Genomic DNA, 23,124 nt, shown 5'->3' with positions numbered 1-23,124 from the left:
GTGGCCAAGCGGGGAGTAAGCCAGTAGTTGCTAAGTGTTCGGAACCTTAAACTCTCTTATTCTTGAGTCAGCGTCAAACACTGTAATCTTCCGCTCTTGTTGCTAGAAATTCGTGGGTAGAGTCGATACACCTTACTGAAGCGGGTCTGGAGGAACTAGGTGTCGGACCCGGGAAGGGGTTGAGAAGGGACTTACCAGTTTCAGCGCAAAGCAGCGTGCGTTTCCGGGGCGACTGCTGTGGACTAAGCAGGATCGTGTTCCCACGAGGCGGAACTGGGCGACGACCTGTGGAGGATAAATAAAAGGTCTGTGGGATGGTAAAATACCAGCTAGAAACCGGAGGGAGTCATTCGAAGAATAGGGACAGAGGGGGAAAAAGCTGAGAGACGGCTTCTAGCTGCTTGAGAATACTTCGTAGAGGAATTGGCATTTGAAAGGAATCTTGAAAGATAATTAAGAAATTCTGGGGTTGGTTCTGGGTAAAGTTACGGCAGGGAAGCTAATATGAGGAAAGGCACCGAAGAAAAGAATCTCCCAAGTAAAAGCACGTTTGGTGAAACTCCTTAGCTACCCTTGAGCTCCAGTTCAGCAACAGTCGGCAGTCAGGTCAGAAAGGTAATGTGTTTTGGGGTGAGAATGTCTGGATTAGTACCTGGCTCTGTACTCACCAGAGGTCTAAGAACAAGTTATTTAATTTATCCAAGTCTCAGTTTTCCCGACTGCAAAATAGGGATAAAAAGTGATTTTCTAGGAAGAAAAGATAATTCATGCATCCTGGCATAGTAAGTACTCAGGTACCAGAGAGCGAGTCGAGGGGTTTTGTAACATCTTAAATGTCAAGATGTGTTTGAATATCAGAAAGGAGTGAGTACCTATGGAGTACTCTGGATGAAATGACAGAACATTTTATTGAACGCCTATTCTGTAGACTCATCCTGTCAGGGTCCTACTAACTCTTTACCCTTCCTGTCTGCTTTCCCAACAACCTAGCTAACTCCTTTCATCCGTCACATTACTTCTTTGAACCCGTTACACTCTCATAGAGCTCTTTATTTCTGAGCATATCATCGTTCAAGGTCTCTCTCACTCTAGATGGACTTAATTTCTGTGAGACCAGGGACCATATTTACCTTGCGCACTGCAGTAACAGCACACTGGTTGGCATGTAGTTAGTACTCAGCTTTTTAACTGAATGAGTTTTTGCTCATTTCTCCCCTAATCTGTGAGTACCTTGGCGGAAACTATGTCTGGCTTATAGTTTTCTTCCTCTGGTGCCTGACACATTTCATGTTTGGTCAATTTAGTACAGTGTAAAAACAGCACTAATGGTGGAGTGAACTCTAGGGAGGATATAATTTCTGTGAATTAGTAAAAATTTTGGGAAGAGCTGTGGACTTTCACTGGCTGTGGAACTGTCAGATTTCAAGCCAATTATGTCTGGATTTAGGGGCGGAGGTGTTAAGGAAGTTCTAGATGACATTCGATTTACCCAAAATTTTGGTGAATTTTTCTGAGAAAGGGTTTTATAGCTTCCGTCGGATTTTCCATAGTGTTTATACCAACCCACCCACCCATCTTTAAGGTTAAGAATCACTGCCTTAGTAGTGCTTTTCTAACTTTTCAGATCGTTGACTCTAAATAAGGCTTGTTTTGATTTTTGCTGATAGTTGATCCCATGTATTTTGTAGCCTCCAGAAATTCCTCAGAATTCCTCTGCCATGGATTCCTTCCTATGTTTCTATTTCTTCTGTCATTTTAAAGAGATTTTCTGGCAAACAGGATATAAATATATGGATTTAACCTTCCATTCTTGAAACAGGAGTCTTCCAAACCAGAGCAATCTTTTAAAGTATATATCAAATGCCACTCTCCTGCCCTCAGGAGAAAACCCATACTATTAAGCCTAGTATGTAAGATCCTTTATGATCTGGCCTTTGCTTATTACCTCCCCAACCCACATCGGTCTTTTGTTACTCAGTCCCCATTCCCCTTATATGTTATATTCTCCTAATAGATGTGTAGTTCCATGTTGCCATACTTCTGGGATTTTGCATATTTATTCCTTTGACAAATATTTGAATGCCTTGCATGTGCTGGTGTCAGACATTATACTAATTGCTAGGGATACAATTAACAACAAAAAGGACAAACCAGTGCACTCAGAATTTATTTTCTGGTTGGGAGAGGCAATAAATATATACTATGTTTGGTGCTAATAAATTCTATGAAGAAAGGTGAGGGAGTGGAAGGAGTTAAAAGTCCCTCCTTTTCACTCACACTATACGCTTATTCAGATCCCCTCCTCCTTTGTGTATTCAGAATACCCACCCTATCCTTTACTCCATGACAATATAGTGTTTTGGAATTGTCTGCTCTTGGAAGATTGCAAGACTCATCAAAGGCAGAAACTGGATCTTGTCCCCAGGGTCTTGCACATGGTAGGTACACAAAAACTTATTTTTGCACTGATGGATTTAGCAATGTATGATTTGAGAAGCTTCCATATACATTTTATCCACTCTGAGGTGGACAGAAGAAATGTTATTTAGGCCACTTTACATATGAGAACTGAAGCCCAAGGAAATCTTTTTGTTTCCATTCCACTGCTTTTTTCAGTTCCACAATGCTAGATTAACAACTCCACATAAAGTATTTGAGGATGTGGGCAGTTAAATGCAAAAAGTACCATTCCATTGAAAGTAAGTATATTCATTGGCTTTCCAAGGACTGCTGGGCTAAAGATGGCAGGAAGATTGATAGTCCATGGCACATCATGCTTTAACCCACCCACATTATGTTGTCCTTTTTTTCATTTTTAGAAATTAGCTGAAGGGAATATTTGTTTTCACGGTGAATCAGTTCCACTCATTCCATCCTCTACAGTCTGCTAAATGGATATTACATAATGCATTCATATGCCAGGATAGACTTTACATACGTCGACTCATTTAATTCTCATAACCTATTGAAGTGGGTAGTATTAGTCCCATTTAATGTAGGAGGAAATCGAGGCACAAAAAATTTGAATAACTTTTTGAAGGTCACATCATTCCTCACCTGGACAACAGCTTCAACTCGTGTACACAATAGCCAGAGAGAATTTTAAAACATGTTAACTATGTCATGCCCTTGCTCCAACTTTCTAATCGTTTTTCCTCTCACACTTCAGGGTGGGCCTATAGGCCCCAAGGGATCTAGTCTTTGTTAACATGAACATAATCTTTCTATTCTCACCCTTGCTCCAGCGATACTGGCACGTTTGCAAGCCTTCAAAAAGGCAAAGCTGTTTTACTTCCCATTCCCTTACTCTGGAAATCTATTTCCCCAATTCTTGGCATGGCCTGCTTTTTTACATCATTGCTCTGCTCTCCTCAGAGACCTTCCTCTTATCCCTATCATTATACTCTCACCTTGGTTATTCCTCATATGCATGTATACTTCCCTGAATCTATCCAATTTATCTTTTATGGCTTATCATCCCCAATAAAATTTCAGTTTTGTGAGGGTGGGGGCCTTGTCTCTGTTCAGTGCTAATTTCCTAGGGCCTAGGAATAAAATCAGGCAAAACATATTTCACAAATGGATGAATAAATAAAGCTTCACACAAGAGTTGATCTTTGTCTTTTATTTGGCTGCAATATTTAAATTTCAGACTGCATTAAAACAACAACAGTGTCTTTATGATACAAAGTTTAAATGCCACATTACTGGGCACAATTCTTCCTCTTTTTCATGTTAGCTATAAGCCCATAGAAAGTATAAAACACCCAAGATGGCAAACTAGTAAGATTTCTGTAAGTTACTTTTTACAAAGTTTTTCAAAATATTTCAAACAAGTATCTACTCCAGCACTGAATTATTGAGGATATATGTACTCTAGTAAGAAACTAATAGTGAAATTGACAATTACTATTGAAAATGATCAATCCTATCCACCAGTCTAAATCATGTTTGAAAATTTTCAGGTACTGCAGAGAACAGGTGAAGTTTTTGCTAGGCAGGGAGAAAAGCCCAAATAGTAGTCAATGACTGGAGTGACCATGAAGCCAAAGTTAAAAGATGTTAAAATCATATCTTTTAAATTATTCTTGTGAACGTAAGAAAATTAAGCAATACATAATTTTTACAATCCCACATCTCTGACAGGCATAGTTTATCAGATCACAAGGCAGTGTAAGGGGAATAAAGTATAAAATTTTCTCAGCTTACAATCCAATAAAGAACTACTTGTAGCCCTTGTAGCTACAGGTGATTAGGGAAGGTTTCATGGAGACAGTGAAGATAAAACTCTAATAACATGATATAAATGAGGACATTCTAAGAACTAATGGTACATAAGTGATGGTCCAAAAATTAGGAAAGCAAGTTCTCTTGATCAGTTACATCAGCAGTTCTTAACCTACAGACCAACACGCTTCAAGGGAACCAAGAACCAATGAAATCTGGTGACTTGTGTGCAATTTTCTAGGGAGGTCAACAGCATTCATTTTTTTAAAGGAGTCTATGTTGCAAAATAGATTTGAAGAGTTTATGTTGTAAGTCCTTGGGCAATCAACTTCAAAAGGTTAGGCTGAGAATGAAGACCTCCTAGATCAGGCTAATGTAGACTTTGACCCCTACTTGAGACTTGTGCAGAGGATGGTTAAACAGTAATAAATTCAAGACTTGGTGATGAGTTAGATGCAAAAGGTCATGAAAACATCAAGGATGAAATCAAAATTTTGATCTGAGACAGCGAATGCAGCCAGTTATAGGCTTAGTGGATGATTAATTAAGTTTGGAGCACTCAGAAATCGATAGTTGAAAATACAAGTCTACAGACACAGAGCTGGGACTCAGTAATGCTAGTTTTGTTGAAGGAGTTAAGATCATTATTTGTAAACAATGGAGACACTCAGTAGTAGGCAACATCAACGCTTAAAGGGAAATAGTAATATGAGAAATGACTGAGAGCTTGGAATATCTTGGTGTCTAGCCCAAGAAAGAAGTGGTTAGGTCAATCACACCCCACCAGAGATCAGGTGAGTGGTGATAAGGGATGCCAGCTTGTTAACATTTGAGAGAGGTGAAAAGTGTAGACAGTAGGCCAGTGGCCAGGGTCTTATCAAGATTTTAACTGTAGCAGAGATTCTTAACATTCTTGTAGACACAGATCCTTTTGATAAAACTGTAATTGCCCCCTTTTCATAAAAGCATATACATAAAATTTTATACATGTAAGTTTAAGGGGTTCATGGATATTTGGATGAAAGTAGTGATCTATAAAATTCTCAGTCCTGCATAATATAACATATCGAAATACTAATCTATATGGTTTATAGATTAATGATGAACTACAATACCTCTCATTAACAACTGCTCCTTCAGAAGTGAATCCTGCTAGGTACACTGCCTGGACTTACAGAAAGAAACTAGTTATGGTTATCAATGGAGAGATTCTAATTTCTGAAAATGATGGTATCCTGGGGATAGTTAGTGTGGCTAAAATATGTATTATCACAATTAAAATAATTTTATGATTCAGAGACACCTGCCATAGCCAAGAAAGATTTGCTAAATCTTTCATTTGGAATGGCAAAGATGGATCTACTTTTTTTCCATGGCAAGTTGCCATGACACCCATCAAAGTTCTCAGAAAAGTCCCCTTTCCATGGCTTCCACAGTACCCTTTCATCTTATCTCATGTGTCCTCCCTACTCCTAGGACCAATCTCAATTTTTCTTTAAAAAAATCAAAATAAAATATCTCTATCAATAGCTAGAGATAAATGTACACTATTTTCTGAGATACTGACTGCAAATATAAAACCATGACCTTAGAATTTTGTAAAGATCAATTTAAGAGAACTACCTTGCTCTTACCACACTTTCTAAGATTACAACCATTTTAATTTTCTAAAACTTAAGGGCTGATATATAGAAGGCCAAGTAGTAACTTCAGAGCTCTATAATAGGACATTATTAGCATTGTTAAGCAAATACATTTGATTATATTATGTAACAATGACCATATAGTGGATATTCATTTTAAAATATTCTTAAATATGTACGTATATTCTCCTAATCCATGAATCTAGAGAAGCACTTATTCACTAATAAATTTCGTTTGTTTTCTGATTGATTTAAAATCTTCATCTTGCTTGCTTTTTTTCCTGTGGCTAAACTAGAAATTTAGTTTTTCTCCTAAAAAAATACAATGATGTTCTTTCTTATCAATTACCCTCTCTAATTTTCTTGTCAGCCTGCTTCAAGGAAATCCACGTGTTCAATATGCTTGCTCGCAGTTTGGCCCATACCAAATGGTTGTTTAATCCAAATATCTGAGCTGCAAACTGAGCTGATCCTTCTGGAGAAAGTATGGTTGAAGAGCCAAGACCTATTAGTTCAGAAAGAAAAAGACAGAAAATTGAGCTGTCAATTAATAATGAAAATACCACTTAAACAAACTGTTTCACACTCAGAGAAGTCCTATTAGTCAGACAATAAAAAGTTATTGTATTGTTGTCTAATAAAGTATATACAGGAGTTTACATCTTTATTGTTGGAGTGGCAAAGTGATTATAAGAGAACAAATTTTACTTATCTGCCATGAGCAGATATTTTACATTCATCATCTATCACTTTTCTCACTAAATCCACTGGCAAAGAAATTTACTTTTTTTCAAAGTTTTTTTCACATATACAATCCCTTTAAATCCCTGGTAAAAGGCAATAGAAATGGAACAAAGGACAAGGACAAGAGTACAAGTACCTGTTCTTAGACAAACGGTTTTGATAATATCCTAATTACTTTTGTCTTTACACTTGAACTATTTTAACATTTTTAGGCAGTAAAAAAGTCAAATCCAAAGAATAATCCTAATAATTATTAATTATAAATAAATTCAATAGTAATAAGATCTAAAAAGATAGTAAGAAAGTAACCTCCTTGGGGGGGGTACATGTTTGCTTAGGCAGAGTTTCTTGAGTTGAAACTATTATGTCAGTCACTAGAGTCAAGGACTAGCTTATGGATACAAAAGCTCCATTTTCCCAGTATTCTTAGAATTCATCAGGCTCTTTGAATCTCACTATCCCCAATAAAAATAAAGTACAAATCACAAGGTTAATTATACTAAGTAGACTGTTCTACTCTAGAAACCAAGATATCTGTGCAGGACTCCCTTTCTGATAAGTTTAATTAGCAAAAAGTTAGCTTATCCAGTGAGCATGCCATAAGAAAAAGAGAAATGGGAGTTTTCAGGATTTTACACACTGTCCCTCAAAATATTATCCCCAATTCCAGTGATCACAATGTACAAATCTTTCAGATTCAGTTTCTTCTTGGACAGTACGAAAAAAAAGTGCCTAATTTTCGCTTATCACATTCCCATGGATAGCTTTTTCTAAGCTCCATGGATAACATCTATTATATACCTATATTATTTCTCTGCTATAAATTTGGTTATAGCTTTACTTATAGCTGTATTACATTTTTAACTTGATATAGTCAGATGTCTAGTTAAGAATCACAAATGTATCATCTCTGAAATCATGTAAAAGCAATAGTCAAAGGAAGGAAGAAAATAGATGAAAACACAGCTGAAAGGTAAATGGAGTTGTAACTACTTAGCAGACCAAGAAAATTTAATCCTAAACTGGAAGCCGGGAAAAATGAGAAGCAACCTGACTAGCATTACAGAACCCACTCAAAGGCTGTGGAATTAGTGGCACTAGACAGACACCTTTGAAAAGAGGAGTGAGGTCAAAGTGGGGCTACAAAGAAGACTGACTGGAAGTCAAAAAGCAGGCCCTCAGGTCCCCTTCCCACTCCATGTATCTAAGCAACTGCACCTTCTGCACCACATCAGTTTAAAATTTTTCTGAAGGTAAAATAGACTTAGACCAGACTTCTGTGGTTGGAGGATACCAGGCCCAGTTGAGGCAAGGAATGCCACAGTGAAAATGGGATTATACACATCTAAGTCAAGTTCCCCGACTTCCCAAATGCTGGCAGCCAGGTTTATTCCTCCAGGTAGAAGATTGAGACTAGAAAGGTTCTCTGGGTGATTCTGGTCATCACATAAGAAAAGGCTGAAAGACACTGATGTGAGGAGTTACTCAAAGAACAACCTTATCAGATCAGCCTATAGTGGAACCCACTTTTGACAGGCCCCATCCACTTGCACAGGGCTTCCAAATGGTTTGTTACAGTGCCCAACTCTTAAAGGAGCAAACGGCCAAAGATTATACAGCTGAGAAAAGGAACCAATAATCTGAGAGAGATCAAAGAAAAGGATATTTGGGGGTAGCGGATGCAGGGAGACAGAGAACAAATAAGAGCTCTTAGAAATTAAAAATACCCTACATAAAATGAAAAACTCAATAGGACTGGAAATATAAAGCTGAAGAAACATTCCAGTAAGTAGAGCCAACAAGAGCAAGAAAATAGAATAGCTATCAAAGAAGTCCAAATTTGAATAATAAATCTAGAATCAGGAGAGAGAGAAAATGAAGGGGGAAGGAAATTCAATAATTCAAGAAAACGTCCCAGGATTAAGGAATCAGAGTTATGGATTAAAAGAGCTCACCGAAAGCCCAGGATGGAAACAGACTCACCAAGACACAACTTTCTGAAATTTAAGAATAATGGATAGACAAAAGATCCTAGAAAAGGTTGAAAAAATTCAAACACTAATAGGAAATTATATGATTTTAAGAAATTACCATTAATTTTTCTTAGATGTCATGTATGGTATTATGATTATGATTCAAAAATAGACTCCTTATCGCTTAGAGAGGCATATTTAAATATTTAAGTATAAAATGCTATAAAGTCTAAGATCTGCTTTAAAATGATCCAGTGGGAGAGGGTGATAGATGCAACAAGATGTTAAGTGAGATTTTATTACATTATTCTCTATACTGTTGTGCACACTTAAAATTTTTTAATAGAGAATTTTTTTAAATTCAATGTATCTTACCACTGGGTAGTCGGAGAGAAGACCACACATCCTGAGCTCCCCAGTCTGGAGTGAGGGGAGGGCAGCTGATAACTGGGTATGCAGTGTTCCCAGATATCACTGGTCCTAAACCATTGCTTCTGCCGGCCACTGCCACAAATACTGTAGGAATGCCATCCCCTAAGGAAATCAGAAGTTTATAATTATGCTAAGTAGTCAAAAAATATTTAAAGACAGGTTAAAAAAAAGCCTATATGTCTTAACTCCTTGAATTCCTTTCTCGGTCTCTAAAAAAAGCATAAATAAGATACTATTATTACATACATATTAAAAATATAAGGTTCACTCTGCTACTTACTGTATGTCAAGAAGTAGCAAGAATAGGTTTGGCCATCTTTAAGATCTATAGTATAAAGGAGGTGGCAAGGTGTCAGTGAATGAATGGCTCAAAGGCCCTTTCTACTATTGCTGCTTAGGCTCACCAAAATGAAGAATGACACCACTCAAACCAGTGTCTGTCCTAGTGTCCTTCAACCAAAGGGGTAATAGAGACTAAAGATTTAGAGGCACTTCTTGAAACAAGAGTTGAAGGCAAATTCAATAATACCCAAATACTTAAAACCCTTCAGTATATTTTCTAACATATCTTAAACAGTTCATTCTTTGATAAATTTATAAATCATTCCTTTACATTTTTCTGGAGAAAGAGTTCTAGCTTTTATTACCTTGCCAGGGGCTCTGAGACCTTCCCCCCTCCTTCAAAAAAATTAATAACAATGCTCCTGTAGCAACTGTCTTTGGAAGGAATACTCAATAAACATTTTCTTCCAGTTGAAAAGCACTTGGTTGTGTCTCCAGGGCTCTATTATTTTAGATCAATGCTATCTTCCATTAAGACATTTATTGTCAATACTAAAATCTGAAATTATTCCTCAATTTCATGTTTGACTGCTTCCCAGGCAAGGCTGGTCATTGACTCTTGAGATCTGCTGCTTCTACCTCAAGTCTCCTATAATTGATGTGGGGCCTATTTTCTGTTGGAGCAGATTAAAAACAGTGCTGAGGGGCTTTCTTATTAGGTAAAGACTAATTCTAGTCTTTTCCTTCTATGCATGCTTGAATTTTCAAATCTTTCTCACTGATCCATTCTTTTATAAATTCCTTACACTCTTGGGAGGTGTCATGCAGCCCAGGATATCACATTTTTTCCCTTGGAAATGTGGCAAAGCTCTTTTCCAGCATTAATAGTCTAAAGGTAAAATTTTTTTGGCAAAATCAGAACTTCCTGAAATGCTCAAGTTATTCGACATTTACCTTCATACTCAGCTTTAATCCTCAGAGTTTCATCTGGTCCTTTATGGGCAGATGTTACCCGAAGTTCACATGGAATGCCAAAATTTCTACAAGCCTTCTTGATTTTTTCACAGTGACTAAGATCAGAAGTTGAGCCCATCATTACAACAACCCTGCACTGACTTTCTGGTTTCAGAAGCAACTAGAAAAGAAAAACATGGATACGCAAAAGGACAAAAATAAGTAAATATAGGAATGAGTATTGTAAGAACAGTTTACAGAGCTACAGTTTATGGTAAAACTACTTCTACACAGAATACTTCCTTTCTTAATAGACCAAATTTAAGACAAACAGAACAAAATGACAGAATTTATTTTTTAAAATGATCTCTCTAAAGAGTTCTTCATAATCAAGACCTAACAAGTATGATTTTTAATCAGATAAAAAAGAATACTCAAGCTTCTAATTAATATTTAGAATGTTATAAATATATTTCATCCAAACATTTTTAGTGCATTCTATTTAAAGGAGGTTTTAAGGCATAATCAGCCAAAATAGAGATCATGTTATCTTTGTTAGTTGCGTAAAATTCAAAATGCATGTTTCCATGGAAATGATGTTCTAAAAGGTAGTTAGAACCCTTAAGTAACCACAAACCCTATTCAATTTTCAAGGAATTATGGTAATCATAATATAATAAATCTTTAAAGTAACATTTTAATGACACATGGAATTCCAACTGTGAACTCTGCTAATGGAACCCATGCTAAAGGAACTTTGAGTAGCAGTGGAGAGTTAGATAGGAAATTTGAGGATTCTCCTGCAGGGGCCAGGAGAAGACAAGATTCCAGGTTTCCCCAACAAGATTTGAGAGGAGTGTACCGGTAAGCTTAATAGCAGGAGTTCCAGTATGCCAGTGAGGGCAGTTAGGTGGCACATTTCTTAAAGGCACTCCTTTCTTTAAAGTCATTGGAAAAAAAAAAGCACTGCACCCTTTCACTTTTTATTTTTCTTTTTGAAGTAAGATTTATTTGGAGAAAAATACAAACGCAGTGTGAATTTAATACAAAAGGTTTACCTCTACTTTTTCTGCAACCCACTCAAAATTTTTCTTTACCATCTGGAGCCCTTCAGGAGTTACTTCCTTGAGGTCACGATATGACTAGAAAATAAGACAGAAAGTTTAGAATACAAATATATTCTATTAGTAGTATTCTTGTTATCTGAAATTATTTGGTTTCTGAGTTTTGGGTATAGATTATGAAGAGTTTGCATGGCAAGGGATGTATCTGAAAATGTATCTAAGTCTACAAATTCATTTCCAGTTAGACTAAAGAAAGTTCAGACAGTGAAACATACTTATATTTTCATTTTAGGATAAGTGCTTTCTATTCTAGCAACTACAATTAACTCCTTGACAATCATTGTATCTATTACGGATAAAGAGGGTCTTGTTCTAATTTTCTTATTTATAGGAAAGAACAGGAATAGAACCTGGTAAGATTCAGAAGACTTGGGAGTTCCAAATCTGCCACTTAATTGTGACAATATCTATCCTCCTCTCAGAGCCTTAGTTTTCAATTAGCCAAACAAGTATAATACTTGCTCTATGTGTGAGTCTATTAAAATAATAAATGAAAACTCTGCTTTGTAAATGTAAAATTTTATTCCTATCTTTTTTTCTTTCAGGATGTAGGAAATACGAGATACTTATCTTTAAAACAAATAGCATTCAACAACTTAGGTTTATATCATAAGGAACAATAACCGCCTTTTCTTTTCCTCCATCTTCCCTTTCTTCTCTACCGCAGACTGATCTTGCAAAGGATAAAAAAAACCTGAAGTATTACCTACCTGTTTGTCTTTCTGTTGGCTTCGATCTCCTGATGGCCAGAGTCTCCAAGAATCATTATCAATAACGTCGGCAAGAACAATTTCTTTGGTGGTGACATCAACACCAAATTCAATCTAGAAACAGCATACCACCAAAGAAGTTTTTCAAAACTATACTACTAAAGACATTTCTCAGTTATAATCTTTACTTTCAAATCTCCATTTTATTTGTACCTTCATATCAACCAGCGTACAGTCCTGGGGCAACCAGGATTTCTCCAGTATTTCAAAAATAGCCTGTGTAGCATGACTCATGATATCCACTTCAGTTTGGCCTATAACAAGTCCAGCAAAGCAAAATTTTGCAGCAATGAGCTGTTCCTCAGACCACTGTGGATCGTTATTGGCATCATCCTGAGAATAAAGTATAGAAGCAGAATTAATTTTATAAGCTTTTTGAGCTTTTCAGATAAACTGAAGTCCTTTTTCCCTTGAGCATGAAGTCCTTAGAAATATTCATTCCATCTAAAGATTTAATTTTTATTTAAAATACTTTAATTTACAGAAATTATTTTTAATTTGTCTATTTTCAATAGCTACTCTAAAACTCAAAATAGTTGGGTAACTTATTCTAGGTCATAAAGCATGTGAAAGAATTTTCTCTCTACATATAAACTATTTTAAGTATAAATTTGTGATTTTTATTTCTCCTACATCACAGTCAACGGAGACGGTAAAAAGGCTAAGAACACAATTTAGTCTACCAAATCTTCCAGGATGGTTTTCATAATCTCCTGACTTTATTATTGATAAGAATTTATACAAGTCTACAAGTTTTTAGGAACATTATTTGATAATTCAAGAGACTTCAAAGTAAAGAGATCAGTGAAAAAATAAAATTACTTTCATTTTATTCTACATCGTGTCCCAACTTTACATGAAATTTTTCTTTCAAGGATTTTTGATCTGTATAATTATAATCATAACACGAGCACTTTAAACTGTGCAGTTCACTGATTAAAAATACACTGACATTGCTTCTGAAGTATAACTATGCATAACAGTATATAAACAAAGCTGGAAAAAAGCAGGTTAAAGAAAACAAATACAAATTGATAACTACTGATTCCTACATCCTTTACTATGTTTTTGCTTATAAGAGACATTGATAATAGTTTTTCTATATTAGAATATAAAAAGACCCTTCATATTAGTCTTTACTTCACACTCTTCAACAGTAAATTTAAAAATTTTTTGAATTGTTACTTTTCTTCCTAGTAACTGCTGATTTTAATTTGTTTATTTTGTTAGTCATCTTGGTCAAAAGATAAGTAGATTTTCACAGATGTTTTTCTTTAACCCATTTCCTGTTTGCCCTGAGAATACTCGCTGACAGTGCTTGCAACTGCAGCGTTATCTCACAATAACTCGTGGATTATATTCTTAACCTTCTCCTCAAAGTTTGCCATACATCTCCCATGCTTTTCAGAGAATTACATCAAAACAGGGCTGATGCAGTTTTGACATATCGTTTGGACAGAAAACAGATGCCAAACGATCTGGAAAAAAAAAAGGATTGCAAAGGGGACGACTATAGCCAGATTCTGTGGTGAACTTATGGCTGAAGTGGTGACAAGGAGGTGACAATGTTGTCAACATTCCACAATGATACATACTATAATTGAAGTAGACAACAGAAATTTAAAAAAACCTAAAAAACCATGTGTCATTTTGGGAGCAGCGGACTCAGCTAATCAAATGCTCATTTCTTTTTTCTTTTCTCCCCTCTTTAATTTGTTGCCATTACCCTTAAGAACTGGATCTCTGAAGGCGGGGTGTCTTCTCCCACACGCTCGCGGTATGCACCTGGGGCCTGGTGCACCCAGGGCCTGGTTCACTCGGGGCCTGGCACCTCCGGTGCACTCGGGGGGCCTGGCGCACCTGGGGCCTGGTACCCCCGGTGCACTCGCGGGGCCTGGTCCATGGCTCCACCTGGGATGCAAACCCAGGACCTTCAGCGTGTAAAGCAGACATGCTGACCACTACATTATGGAGCCACTCCAGATGCTCATTTCTTATCCAACTGAGCACAAAAGGCACAAGTTTTGGTATAAGAAATTCTCTCGCCACCTTCTAAACATTACAGTGCTGAACTCCTACATCCTCTTTAAGAACAATCCTGAGCACACAATCGGCCATGTAAACTTCATTGTGTGCTCAATCCTGAGCACACAATCGGCCATGTAAACTTCAACTTGATGCTGGCTGAATGTTGGAAAAGCATCACAAGCCAGGGAAGCAACATCTTCAAGGTTGCCTGTGCTCTGATGTCATACCTCTTCGCCTGTCTAGAAGACATTTCCCCAAGAGCATACACAACCACCATCAGGGAAACAGAATCCAAGAGTCGCTGCAAAGTTTGCTGCTTGCACAAGGTTGGCAAGAAGATCTGGAGAGAATCATGATATTTTTGTGTGGAATGTGATGTTCTGCTTTGTGTTGTTCCGTGCTTTGAAATTGACCACGAAAAAAACTACTAAATACTGATCATCATATACATTTCTGTTACATTAGGATTAGAGACAAGTTCTATTTAGAAATAACTCCAAGAACAGTTTTTATATTTTAGTTTCACATTGAAAACTATTCAGATTTGCTTCAGCCTCAATGAGAGTGATTATGTAAAATTAAATTAACGCTGGCAGCAAGATGCACTTTTTTTTTCCTAAATGGGAAATGGGTTAGAAATCTGAATTATCATTGATAATAGAAATGTACATTATTGACATGTTTCTGAAATGACAATTGCAATATCGAAAGCTTTAATAACGTCTAAATCTTTTGACTTGGTAATTATAAATTTATAGCTATTTTATAGTAAGACACAGAGACATAAAAAAATTACCTTGAAAAACATCTCCACTTTAGGTGGGTAAAACTTATATCCTTCCTTGACACCAGGATTTCTTTTGAGAAAAGAACCAGTTGCTATTCTTCTACAAACCCATTCAATTGGAATCATTTCACACTTAGGTGCAATGAAAGCTGTCTCCCCACATTTTTTGGTGAAAGCAGTTTTGATACCTATATATTAATGATAAAAATTAAGAAGCATTAAAATTACATTTAAAAGGTAGATCTGAGGCATAAGAAAACCCTACCCTTTACAAAAAAACAAAAACCCTATCTAGTTAAATGCCACTATCAAAAATAAAAAAAGGTGAAAGTAGGAAAACAGAACTATTATGCTTTATGCTGCTTATCAAAATACTCAGAAAAATTTCACTTTAATATCACATGGCAAAGTATATACTGGATTAGAAGATATGGATCCCAGTGTCTTTATCATCCATTAAATCATTCATTCAAAAAATATTTTTTGAGTACCTCTTCTTCCAGTGCATACCTGACTTTGCACAAGGTATATAACTTACCTGGGAGACACTAAATTATTTCCAAGTCAGATGTGGTTGCAGGATTCTTATGTTCTATGGTCCAGTATTATATGGGCCTTGTAAAATATCAATCTACTTATCACAATTAGATAAAGCCCTAAATTTTGGATAGCCTTTTTCTCTTATTTGGAGCAAATAATCCTTGAAAATCATCAATGTGGAACAGCAGGAACACAGTGACCAATTTGGCCAAGAACAAAGAAAATATTTGTCCTTTTCCCTTCTCTTAAACTGTTATTGGAAAACTAAGATAACACTGCAGCCTGAACATGAGCATTATGTTAAACCCATGCCAGTTTCCAGATGGTTTAATTCACAGTATACTACAGTATTACTTTGTACTGTGATTTAATAACACTTCTAGGGTAGGCGGTACCGAAAAGAATTAAAAGCAGGTTGAAAAGAATTAAAAGCAGGGATTCCAACAGGTAATTATACACCAATGTTCACAACGGCAAAATTCACAATAGCTAAAAGGGGGACACAACCCAACTGTCCTATCAACAGATGAATGAATAGACAAAATGTACATACATACAATAAATTATTAGTCATAAAAAGGAATGCAATTCTGATATATGCTACAATATGGATTAATCACGGAAAAATTATGCTAAGTGAAATAAAAGACAAATACTGTATAATTCATTCCACTTACATGAGGTACCTAAAAGGCAAATTCATTGAGTGACCCAAGGCAATGAGGCCACTGGAGTGAAAGAGCCCAAATCTTTTACTAGCTGAGATTTCATTCAATACAGACCAATCAACTACTGACAGAATCCCTGCAGAAAAACCCATTATCCTAATTTCCCTTCCTTCACTCCAAACACCCTCCACAGAAATGTTCTGACTTCTTTCTTTCTGACCATCTTTCTAATAGATTTCTCTTTTGGAAATAGTCTTCATTCAGTTTTAGATTAGGAGGTGAAGATCTCTGATCGAGTCCAAATCCCTCACTTGGGGAATGGCAAGATGAAAAGGTATGGTCAGTTTTCAAATAGTCTTCAAAAGCTCTTTACAGAGCTTTCCAGTGGAAGAGAAATTTGAAATTCTGTATTATCGCAGGGATGAAGCAAAGAATAATTAATTACAGGGACTAAATTTCAATTGATCAATTAGAGCTAACACCAGAATGAGCATCCTTCATAGCGAAGTTCCTTAAGCTCTTTTATAGGTTAAGTCTCTCTTTATGAAGATTTCTTAGGAGAGAGAAGTTGCAAGGAAGATATAAGTGCCAGACAAAAACTGTAGCAAACTGTTAAGATTCCTTTTAACTAAATGATATTACTTATAAATTCCAAACCAAATAAAAGTGTTATAGTGAAATTCAAGAATTCCTGGTTTGATTTAAATAAGCTTACTTATGAGACATCTTCAAAAAAATGTTGTTAATCCAAATAATGGCATCTCCCCATGAGAGAGATCAAAGTGTGTTGTATGTGTATGTGTGTGTGTAGAGAAAGAGGCTGTGGGGGAAGCTACTTACCTGCTTATTGTAAAACCTAAAAAATATAACTGGTAATCAACATGTTGTTAATCCAATTAATGTGTCATTTCTCCAGGAAAAGGGCCAATCTGTGTGTGTGAGAAAGAATATGAAGGGGGAGGCTACTGGGAGAGCCACTTACCTGCTTCCTGTAACAACTGAAAAATACAACTGGTAATTTTATTTGAGATTGCAGCTTTTCCTTCCAGGTGATTCTTTCTGGCTGCATTTCCTGCTGTAATCTGGTCCTTGGACTGCAGGAGGACTTTTCCTGGACTATCTAACAATTCATAGACTTCTTTTGTTTTACCTTCATAGAGTTTTTTACCAATGTTCAGTACTGTGGAAATAAAATGGAAACATCAGATTTTAGAAAGAAACTTCCTGAATATTGAAGACTAACTACCTCCTGGAATAATCAACCAGTGAACATAGAGTGACTCAGTAATAATTTAAATAAAATTAACTCATACTCTACAAAGTATTTTCACGTGCATATTTGATTCACACAATTTTTTGATGAATTTTTATTATGTAAATAATTATAGAGACCAGGAAACTAAGTATCAAAAAGGTGGAGGTCACACAGTTAGGAAATGGCACAGCCACACAAAATCCTAAGTCTTCTGATATCAAAATTTGTGCTTTCCACTATCTGCTTCTCTCACAGCAGAACTGAAGTAGAATTAAGATAAATTAAAGTTAATATAAATTCAGTAGCATTTTCATATACTTACAACACAATAACTAAACTAGCTTGCAGTGGAAAAACAGCTGTATTTTCCCTGACTTCTGCTTTCCGTGGCAGGAGAAATAGGAAAGTACGGCCACATAGGCTCTTGATTTCAAGTTAATGTGCAAGAGAAGGCACCTCCACCCACTACAATTAGCCCATTTGGAAGCACCTCTATTTCTCAATCCGGCTTCCTAATCCCCTACCCTTAACCTTTTCTCCTAACAGTTGTAGGAAACTATGAGGAAGTAATGACAAGAGAATCCAATTTTGATGTAGGTCATAAGACCTAAAGAAAAGTAATCTTAGTCATAAGAATGATTTAAATGAAGATCAGAGATAATAAAAGTTTTAGAACTTAAAAATTCCAAGGAAAGAAATCACCTCTCATGCTCCCAGAACACTTGACTCATTTTAAGTAACAGCATTTTTTAGTGTACATAAGCCAGGGATATATCAGCAAAGGAGACAGAATCCCTGCTATTAAGTGACCTAAGTCTAAGGGACGCTGAAATTAAACAAGACAGCACAATAAGTACAATGTGAGAAATATAGAGACTATGGCAGCGGTCTTCAAACTTTTTGGCACCAGGGACTGGTGTTCCTACAAGAATCTAATGCCTGATGATCTGAGGTGGAGCTAAAGCGGTGATGCTAGCACTGGGGAGTGGTTGGAGACTCCTGGACTATGGAATCACAGGTTCATGGCAGGGCCATTTAACCTAGTCTAGACATCAGAGAAGTTTAGAACAAAGTGAGGATTAGGTTGAGATCTGATGAACGATCAAAATTTAGGCAGAAGGGGGAAAGGGGTAGGTAGAGTGAAACAAAGACCATGGGGTGAAAGAGTACATGGCAGAGCTTCAGTATATTTGGAGCACTATGTGTGTGCACATTGTTGGGCAGGTGAGGGAAGCAATATCTAAAGAGTAGAAAGGAATGGCAGGAGATGACTGCCATAAGAGTGTGCGGGTCGGGGTGGGTCAGGTATATCACCAGCTAGTGAACTGAAGGTATCCATTAAACAAACCAGTTACAGTTCAGTTTAATAGCTGACATTGCAGAGTACCTAATTTAGAGGATGAATCCCTATCTCCTATCATCATGTCTTGACTTACTGACAGTTTAAAAGGCCCTTCAAGATATAGCCTGGATTAGTGCTCCAAATTCAGATTTCTCTATTCCCTTCCTAGAATTCCAACTTCCATAAATGGATTTCTATATCCCCTTTACAGGCTTTAGACATGCTCTTCCCTAGGCCTGAAACAGTTTCCTTCCATTTCACTATTTATCCTTCAGGCTTCATAAGCTATGTTGATAGAATTTAGACTTTATCCTAAGAACAACTATGTGGCTTTGAAGTACTTAAATAAAATGACAGATTTCTCTACCATAAAGACCATTATGGCTACTATATGGTGAATGAAATAAGGAGTGGGTGAAAGAAAATTAGAGATGGAGAGACTAGTTAGGATGCTGTGGCAGCAATCCAGGCAAGAAATGTCCTGGGCTAAGTAAAAAGCAGTAGTAAAAAGACTCAAGATTTTTAAAAGGTAAAAGTTTTAAGAACAATTGATTAACTATGGGAGAATAATAGAAAGGGGAGAGTCACGGATGTTGTCTAGGTTGGATAAAAGGCAAAATGAAGTTCATACCTACTGCCCTTCCTTCCCAATTTAGTCGAATCAATATTTATTACCTAGTAATTAAATAGGGTGGGAATTTCAATTAATGGGAGAAATAACTTAAATAACAATCATAAGAGACATATGTTTCAAGTACTGATATGCCTGCTACAAAATTGTGGGTGAATTCAGAAAAGATCAACGAGGATTGAGAATAATTCATGGAAATGAAACAAGGATCTTGAAAAGTTAAGAAATAAGAACATCTAGGACTTCTGTCCAGTAAAGCAGTCACTAACCACATGCGGCTACGAAATACTTGAAATTGATATAAGTGTAAAAATACACAATGGATTTCAATATGAAAAGAGATGCAGAATATAATTTTTTTATAGTGACTATGTGTTTAAATGATGCTATTTGGGATATAGTGGGTTAAATAAAATAAAGTTCATTTCACCTGTTTTTTACTTTTTTAAAATGTGGCAACTAGAAAACAAAGTTACATATGGTTTCTCATTATATTTCTATTAGACAGCACTGTTCTAGAAGAAACAGCATAAACACATAGTAAACTTGGCGAATTACCTACTGGAATGTACACCTAGAATTCAGAATAGAGAAAAATCAAAGTTAGGATTGAAGAGGTAGGAAGGAAGCAGTATTTAGGATGTGAATGAAAGGGTCTTTCTTCAGACTTGGGTTGCTACTGAAAATTCTTGAGCAAGTTAGTGCTCAAAGAATTCTTAAGCCATTTAAAAACCATAAAGGTGGCATTCTATTAACTTGCCAAGATATACAAGATGGAAGGAAGTGCAAGAGCAAAGATTTTAGAAATTCTATCAGTCTATAGGTATGGCAGGAAAAATTCTAGTCTAATGCCTTGATTTTATGGAGTTGTTACTCAATTGTCATCTGGATCTTTTTAGTCTGAAATTTTTAACCTAAAGTCAGTATTTCTATATGGAGAGAATGTACTGATCAGCTAATATAAGGATTTCAGTTCACTATAAATGTAGAAATTTTACCAGCAGAGATTGGCACAATCTCTCCTGAGGATATAATCACTAGTGGGCAAATTATGTAAATATGTAAATATGATAAATGCAAAGTGAAGCAAGGAAACTTTTTGCCTGGTGGTTTTGGAGCTCTCCAAAGCCATCATAGCACCAAAAGACTACTTTAAAAAACACACAAAATCTGGACAGAAAATAGCAAATTTTTTAGAAGGTTCACGTATCAATTTTCTGGAATACCAGGTTATTATTAACCTAACTGGAAAAGCAAGACTTTTAAGAGTCAATTCTAGATGTTCCTGAGTTTTTCAGTTTCTATAGATCACAAAATTGATCTCCAGGCACCTCTCCAATCCCTAAGCATTTCTTGTTCTAATTACCCTTTTCCTCTTTGTTCCTTTTCTCCACCCCAGAGGCAGTTAAGAGTATTTAAGAAAGTTCGGAGAAGCCGGAGTGTGCTTTGTTTCCAGCGCACCATCATTCGGCCAGCCTAGCGGCCTAGAGGCGGCTCCAAGGAGACATGAGAAAGGCTACTGTCAGGGCCACGAGACGCGCACGTGTCTGCGCCGAGCCCGCGAACTCAAGGCCGGGGTGGGAAGCCCATCGAGAGCTGGCAGTCCAGGGCAGACTCCTGGAAAGGCCCGTTACTCACCCTCAGCTGTCGCCATCGTCCTGGGTGGGCTGGGGGCAGCGACTGCACTAAGAGAGGCCGAACTCTGGAAAAGAGGAGTGGTCAGAGAGGCTCACAGGGCGGGGGAAGGGAGACGCGGCCCAGAGACACCCCCCAGGGAGGGTCGCGTTGTCAGAGTACCCACTCGCGCCTTGGTCGAGCACCTACAGCAGCAGCGGAAACCGGGGATCTTTACCGACCCTGAGGAGTTAGAACTATGGGAGTGAGCGCGATCCCTGAGGATTCCCGCCGCGCAGGCGCAACGACGCAGGCGGTCACCTTCCCCGCCCTGCGCCGGCGCTGTTGCAGGAGAGGTGAAAAGTGGCGCGCACTGGCGCCCCTCCCCATTCTTCAGAAGCTTTAGACCGGGCCCCCTTCTCGGCAGTGAGAGCAGTTCATAGGTTGGAGTGTACCAAGTAGTGACGGCCAGGGGAAAGCATGTGGGTAGGAGAATACAAAGTTTACATCCTCTGGGAGCGAAATGACGTTGGCCCCGCTAGTCTCATCACCTCAGGCTTGGGTACAGGAAAATAACGGAGATTTACATGTGCAGAAAAATTAGCCGCCCGTAGGTCTCTAATGCAGGACTAGCTCCACCCCCACTGGAGCCCGTGACTCCGCCCATCAGCCATGCAGCCTCTCCCTCCGCCCTCGCTCATTGGTGGGCCGGGAGGAGGCGGGGCAGGGTGGCGCGCGGGGTGGGTGGGAGCTAATCACGCTTGCTTGGGGAAAGCACGCGCCGCCGCAGTAGCGAGGGTCGTGCCGCTGGGAGGGAAGCGTCTGTTTGCTGGCACGAGCTTCCGAGGTGTACGGGCCGTACGGGCTGCTGGTTGGTGCTTAGACCCCTGCCGCGGCGGCAGGTCCCTCCACGTGCTTTCTGCGACGACATGGAGCTGGAGGAGTTGGGTGTCCGAGAGGAATGTGGCGTGTTCGGGTGTATCAGCTCGGGAGAGTGGCCCACGCAGCTAGATGTGCCGCATGTGATCACTCTGGGACTCGTGGGGCTGCAGCACCGGTGAGCAACTGGGTGAGGGGTGGGGGTGGCGGCGCGCGTGCTTTTCCATCTGCCCAAGCTGCTTCCTGCGGCCCAAATTGGAGATCTCGCGTGCGCCTAATGGTCGGGAGGCGGGACCTCTCTTACTTGAACCGGTACCTGCCTGTGGCACCGACCAGGTTGCCAAGGAATGCTCGGGGGCTACCTTGCCTCCTTGGACTTTAGCTTGTTTCTCCACCCACCGACCCTTGGTGCTCTTTAGGGTCTCTTACCCCCCTCCGGTGTGTGCACCCTGACTGCTGGCCCGTTTTAATCTCTGGGAGCTTGGAGCTGCTCTCGTGATAGTCGTGTATGGGGTGGCTGCTGGTCCAGGACCTACAACACCTTGAGATGTTGGCGCGCCACTTCCAACCACAGCAAGCTTTTGTTTGCAAGGGCAGAGCTATTGAGCCGATTGTGGATTTGAAGATAGTCATAACTATAGGAATTTAGAGATACTAGAATTCAAACCCGGGGAAACAGGACTCGTTGATGTTCAGAAGGAACTGCCGATTGTAGATATCATATAAGTTACTGAAAATAAACCAATCACAGGGAATAGTGCATCTGCAAAACATTCATTGGTAAACGTTTTACATAATGAATGAAAAAGTAGTAAGAAGATGCGTAAAAGTAACTGTCTTTAAAAGAGGGAGAGTGGTGTAGTTCCTGTGTGGTAAAATACACATTAATTTTGAAAAATCGATAGATCTCTTTGAGTTAAATAATTTTGTTTCCATGATCTTTCTATTTCATATTACCTGACCTAACTGGAAGTTCATATAAACAATTATGTTGGGTTAAGAAATATAGGCCTAGGTTTGACATTATCACTGAAAGTATTGCAAAGTTTCCACAGGGCAATACAACAGCAACAGCTTCTAACATAGTTAAGGAATTTGGCAATAACACTTATCAGCAATGTGGGCGCAACATGCATTCCAAGTGATTAGCTTTCCTTCAGCAAGCTTAAATTAGAAGTAGTCTTTTTCCTTTTTTCAGGGGTCCCAAATACTTGAGTTTGAGTTTCACATC

The 23,124-nt window shown here is 38.1% G+C and overlaps 2 protein-coding genes and 1 long non-coding RNA gene across 5 annotated transcripts in view; 2 read left to right on the top strand and 1 right to left on the bottom strand.

The window, feature by feature from the left end:
* Positions 1-86: 86 nt before the first annotated feature.
* On the top strand, positions 87-13,701 carry LOC120588106 (uncharacterized). The gene is made up of 2 exons (XR_005649142.1): positions 87-2,438; positions 12,047-13,701. It is a non-coding gene; the product is annotated as an uncharacterized LOC120588106 (long non-coding RNA).
* LOC120588103 (multifunctional protein ADE2) lies at positions 6,152-21,365 on the bottom strand. Of its 3 annotated transcripts, none has more exons than XM_039845284.1 (10): positions 21,225-21,365; positions 21,039-21,102; positions 17,155-17,352; positions 14,974-15,152; positions 12,303-12,482; positions 12,090-12,203; positions 11,314-11,397; positions 10,256-10,436; positions 8,963-9,121; positions 6,152-6,375 (listed from the first exon to the last, which is right to left on the bottom strand). In XM_039845284.1, the coding sequence occupies exons 2-10, from the start codon at positions 21,052-21,054 to the stop codon at positions 6,212-6,214; spliced, it is 1,275 nt and encodes a 424-aa protein (XP_039701218.1). In that variant the 5' UTR covers positions 21,055-21,102; positions 21,225-21,365; the 3' UTR covers positions 6,152-6,211. The 3 variants fall into 3 exon arrangements, with proteins under 3 accessions (XP_039701218.1, XP_039701216.1, XP_039701217.1); XM_039845282.1 differs by having other exon boundaries at positions 21,202-21,360; XM_039845283.1 differs by having other exon boundaries at positions 21,198-21,344.
* A 413-nt stretch (positions 21,366-21,778) lies between these two features.
* The window catches only part of PPAT (phosphoribosyl pyrophosphate amidotransferase), a 31,586-nt gene continuing 30,240 nt past the window's right edge, over positions 21,779-23,124 (top strand). The window contains exon 1 of the mRNA XM_039845281.1: positions 21,779-22,071. Coding sequence (XP_039701215.1) covers positions 21,944-22,071 — 128 coding nt within the window. The 5' untranslated portion in view covers positions 21,779-21,943. The remainder of the gene's footprint in view (positions 22,072-23,124) is intronic.

The sequence above is a fragment of the Pteropus medius genome, unplaced genomic scaffold (assembly GCF_902729225.1).
Source record: "Pteropus medius unplaced genomic scaffold, Ma_sr-lr_union100, whole genome shotgun sequence".
In the NCBI taxonomy this organism is placed as follows: domain Eukaryota; kingdom Metazoa; phylum Chordata; class Mammalia; order Chiroptera; family Pteropodidae; genus Pteropus; species Pteropus medius.
The sequence above is the reverse complement of the archived record's forward strand: the minus strand, read 5'-3'. Positions and strand labels throughout refer to the sequence as shown.

Coding starts and splice junctions, on each gene's coding strand:
- LOC120588103 (XM_039845284.1), bottom strand. Junction 15,153..17,154: donor TCAGTTGTTACAGGAAGCAG/GTAAGTGGCTCT, acceptor ATTAATATATAG/GTATCAAAACTGCTTTCACC. Junction 12,483..14,973: donor AAGTGGAGATGTTTTTCAAG/GTAATTTTTTTA, acceptor CTTTATTCTCAG/GATGATGCCAATAACGATCC.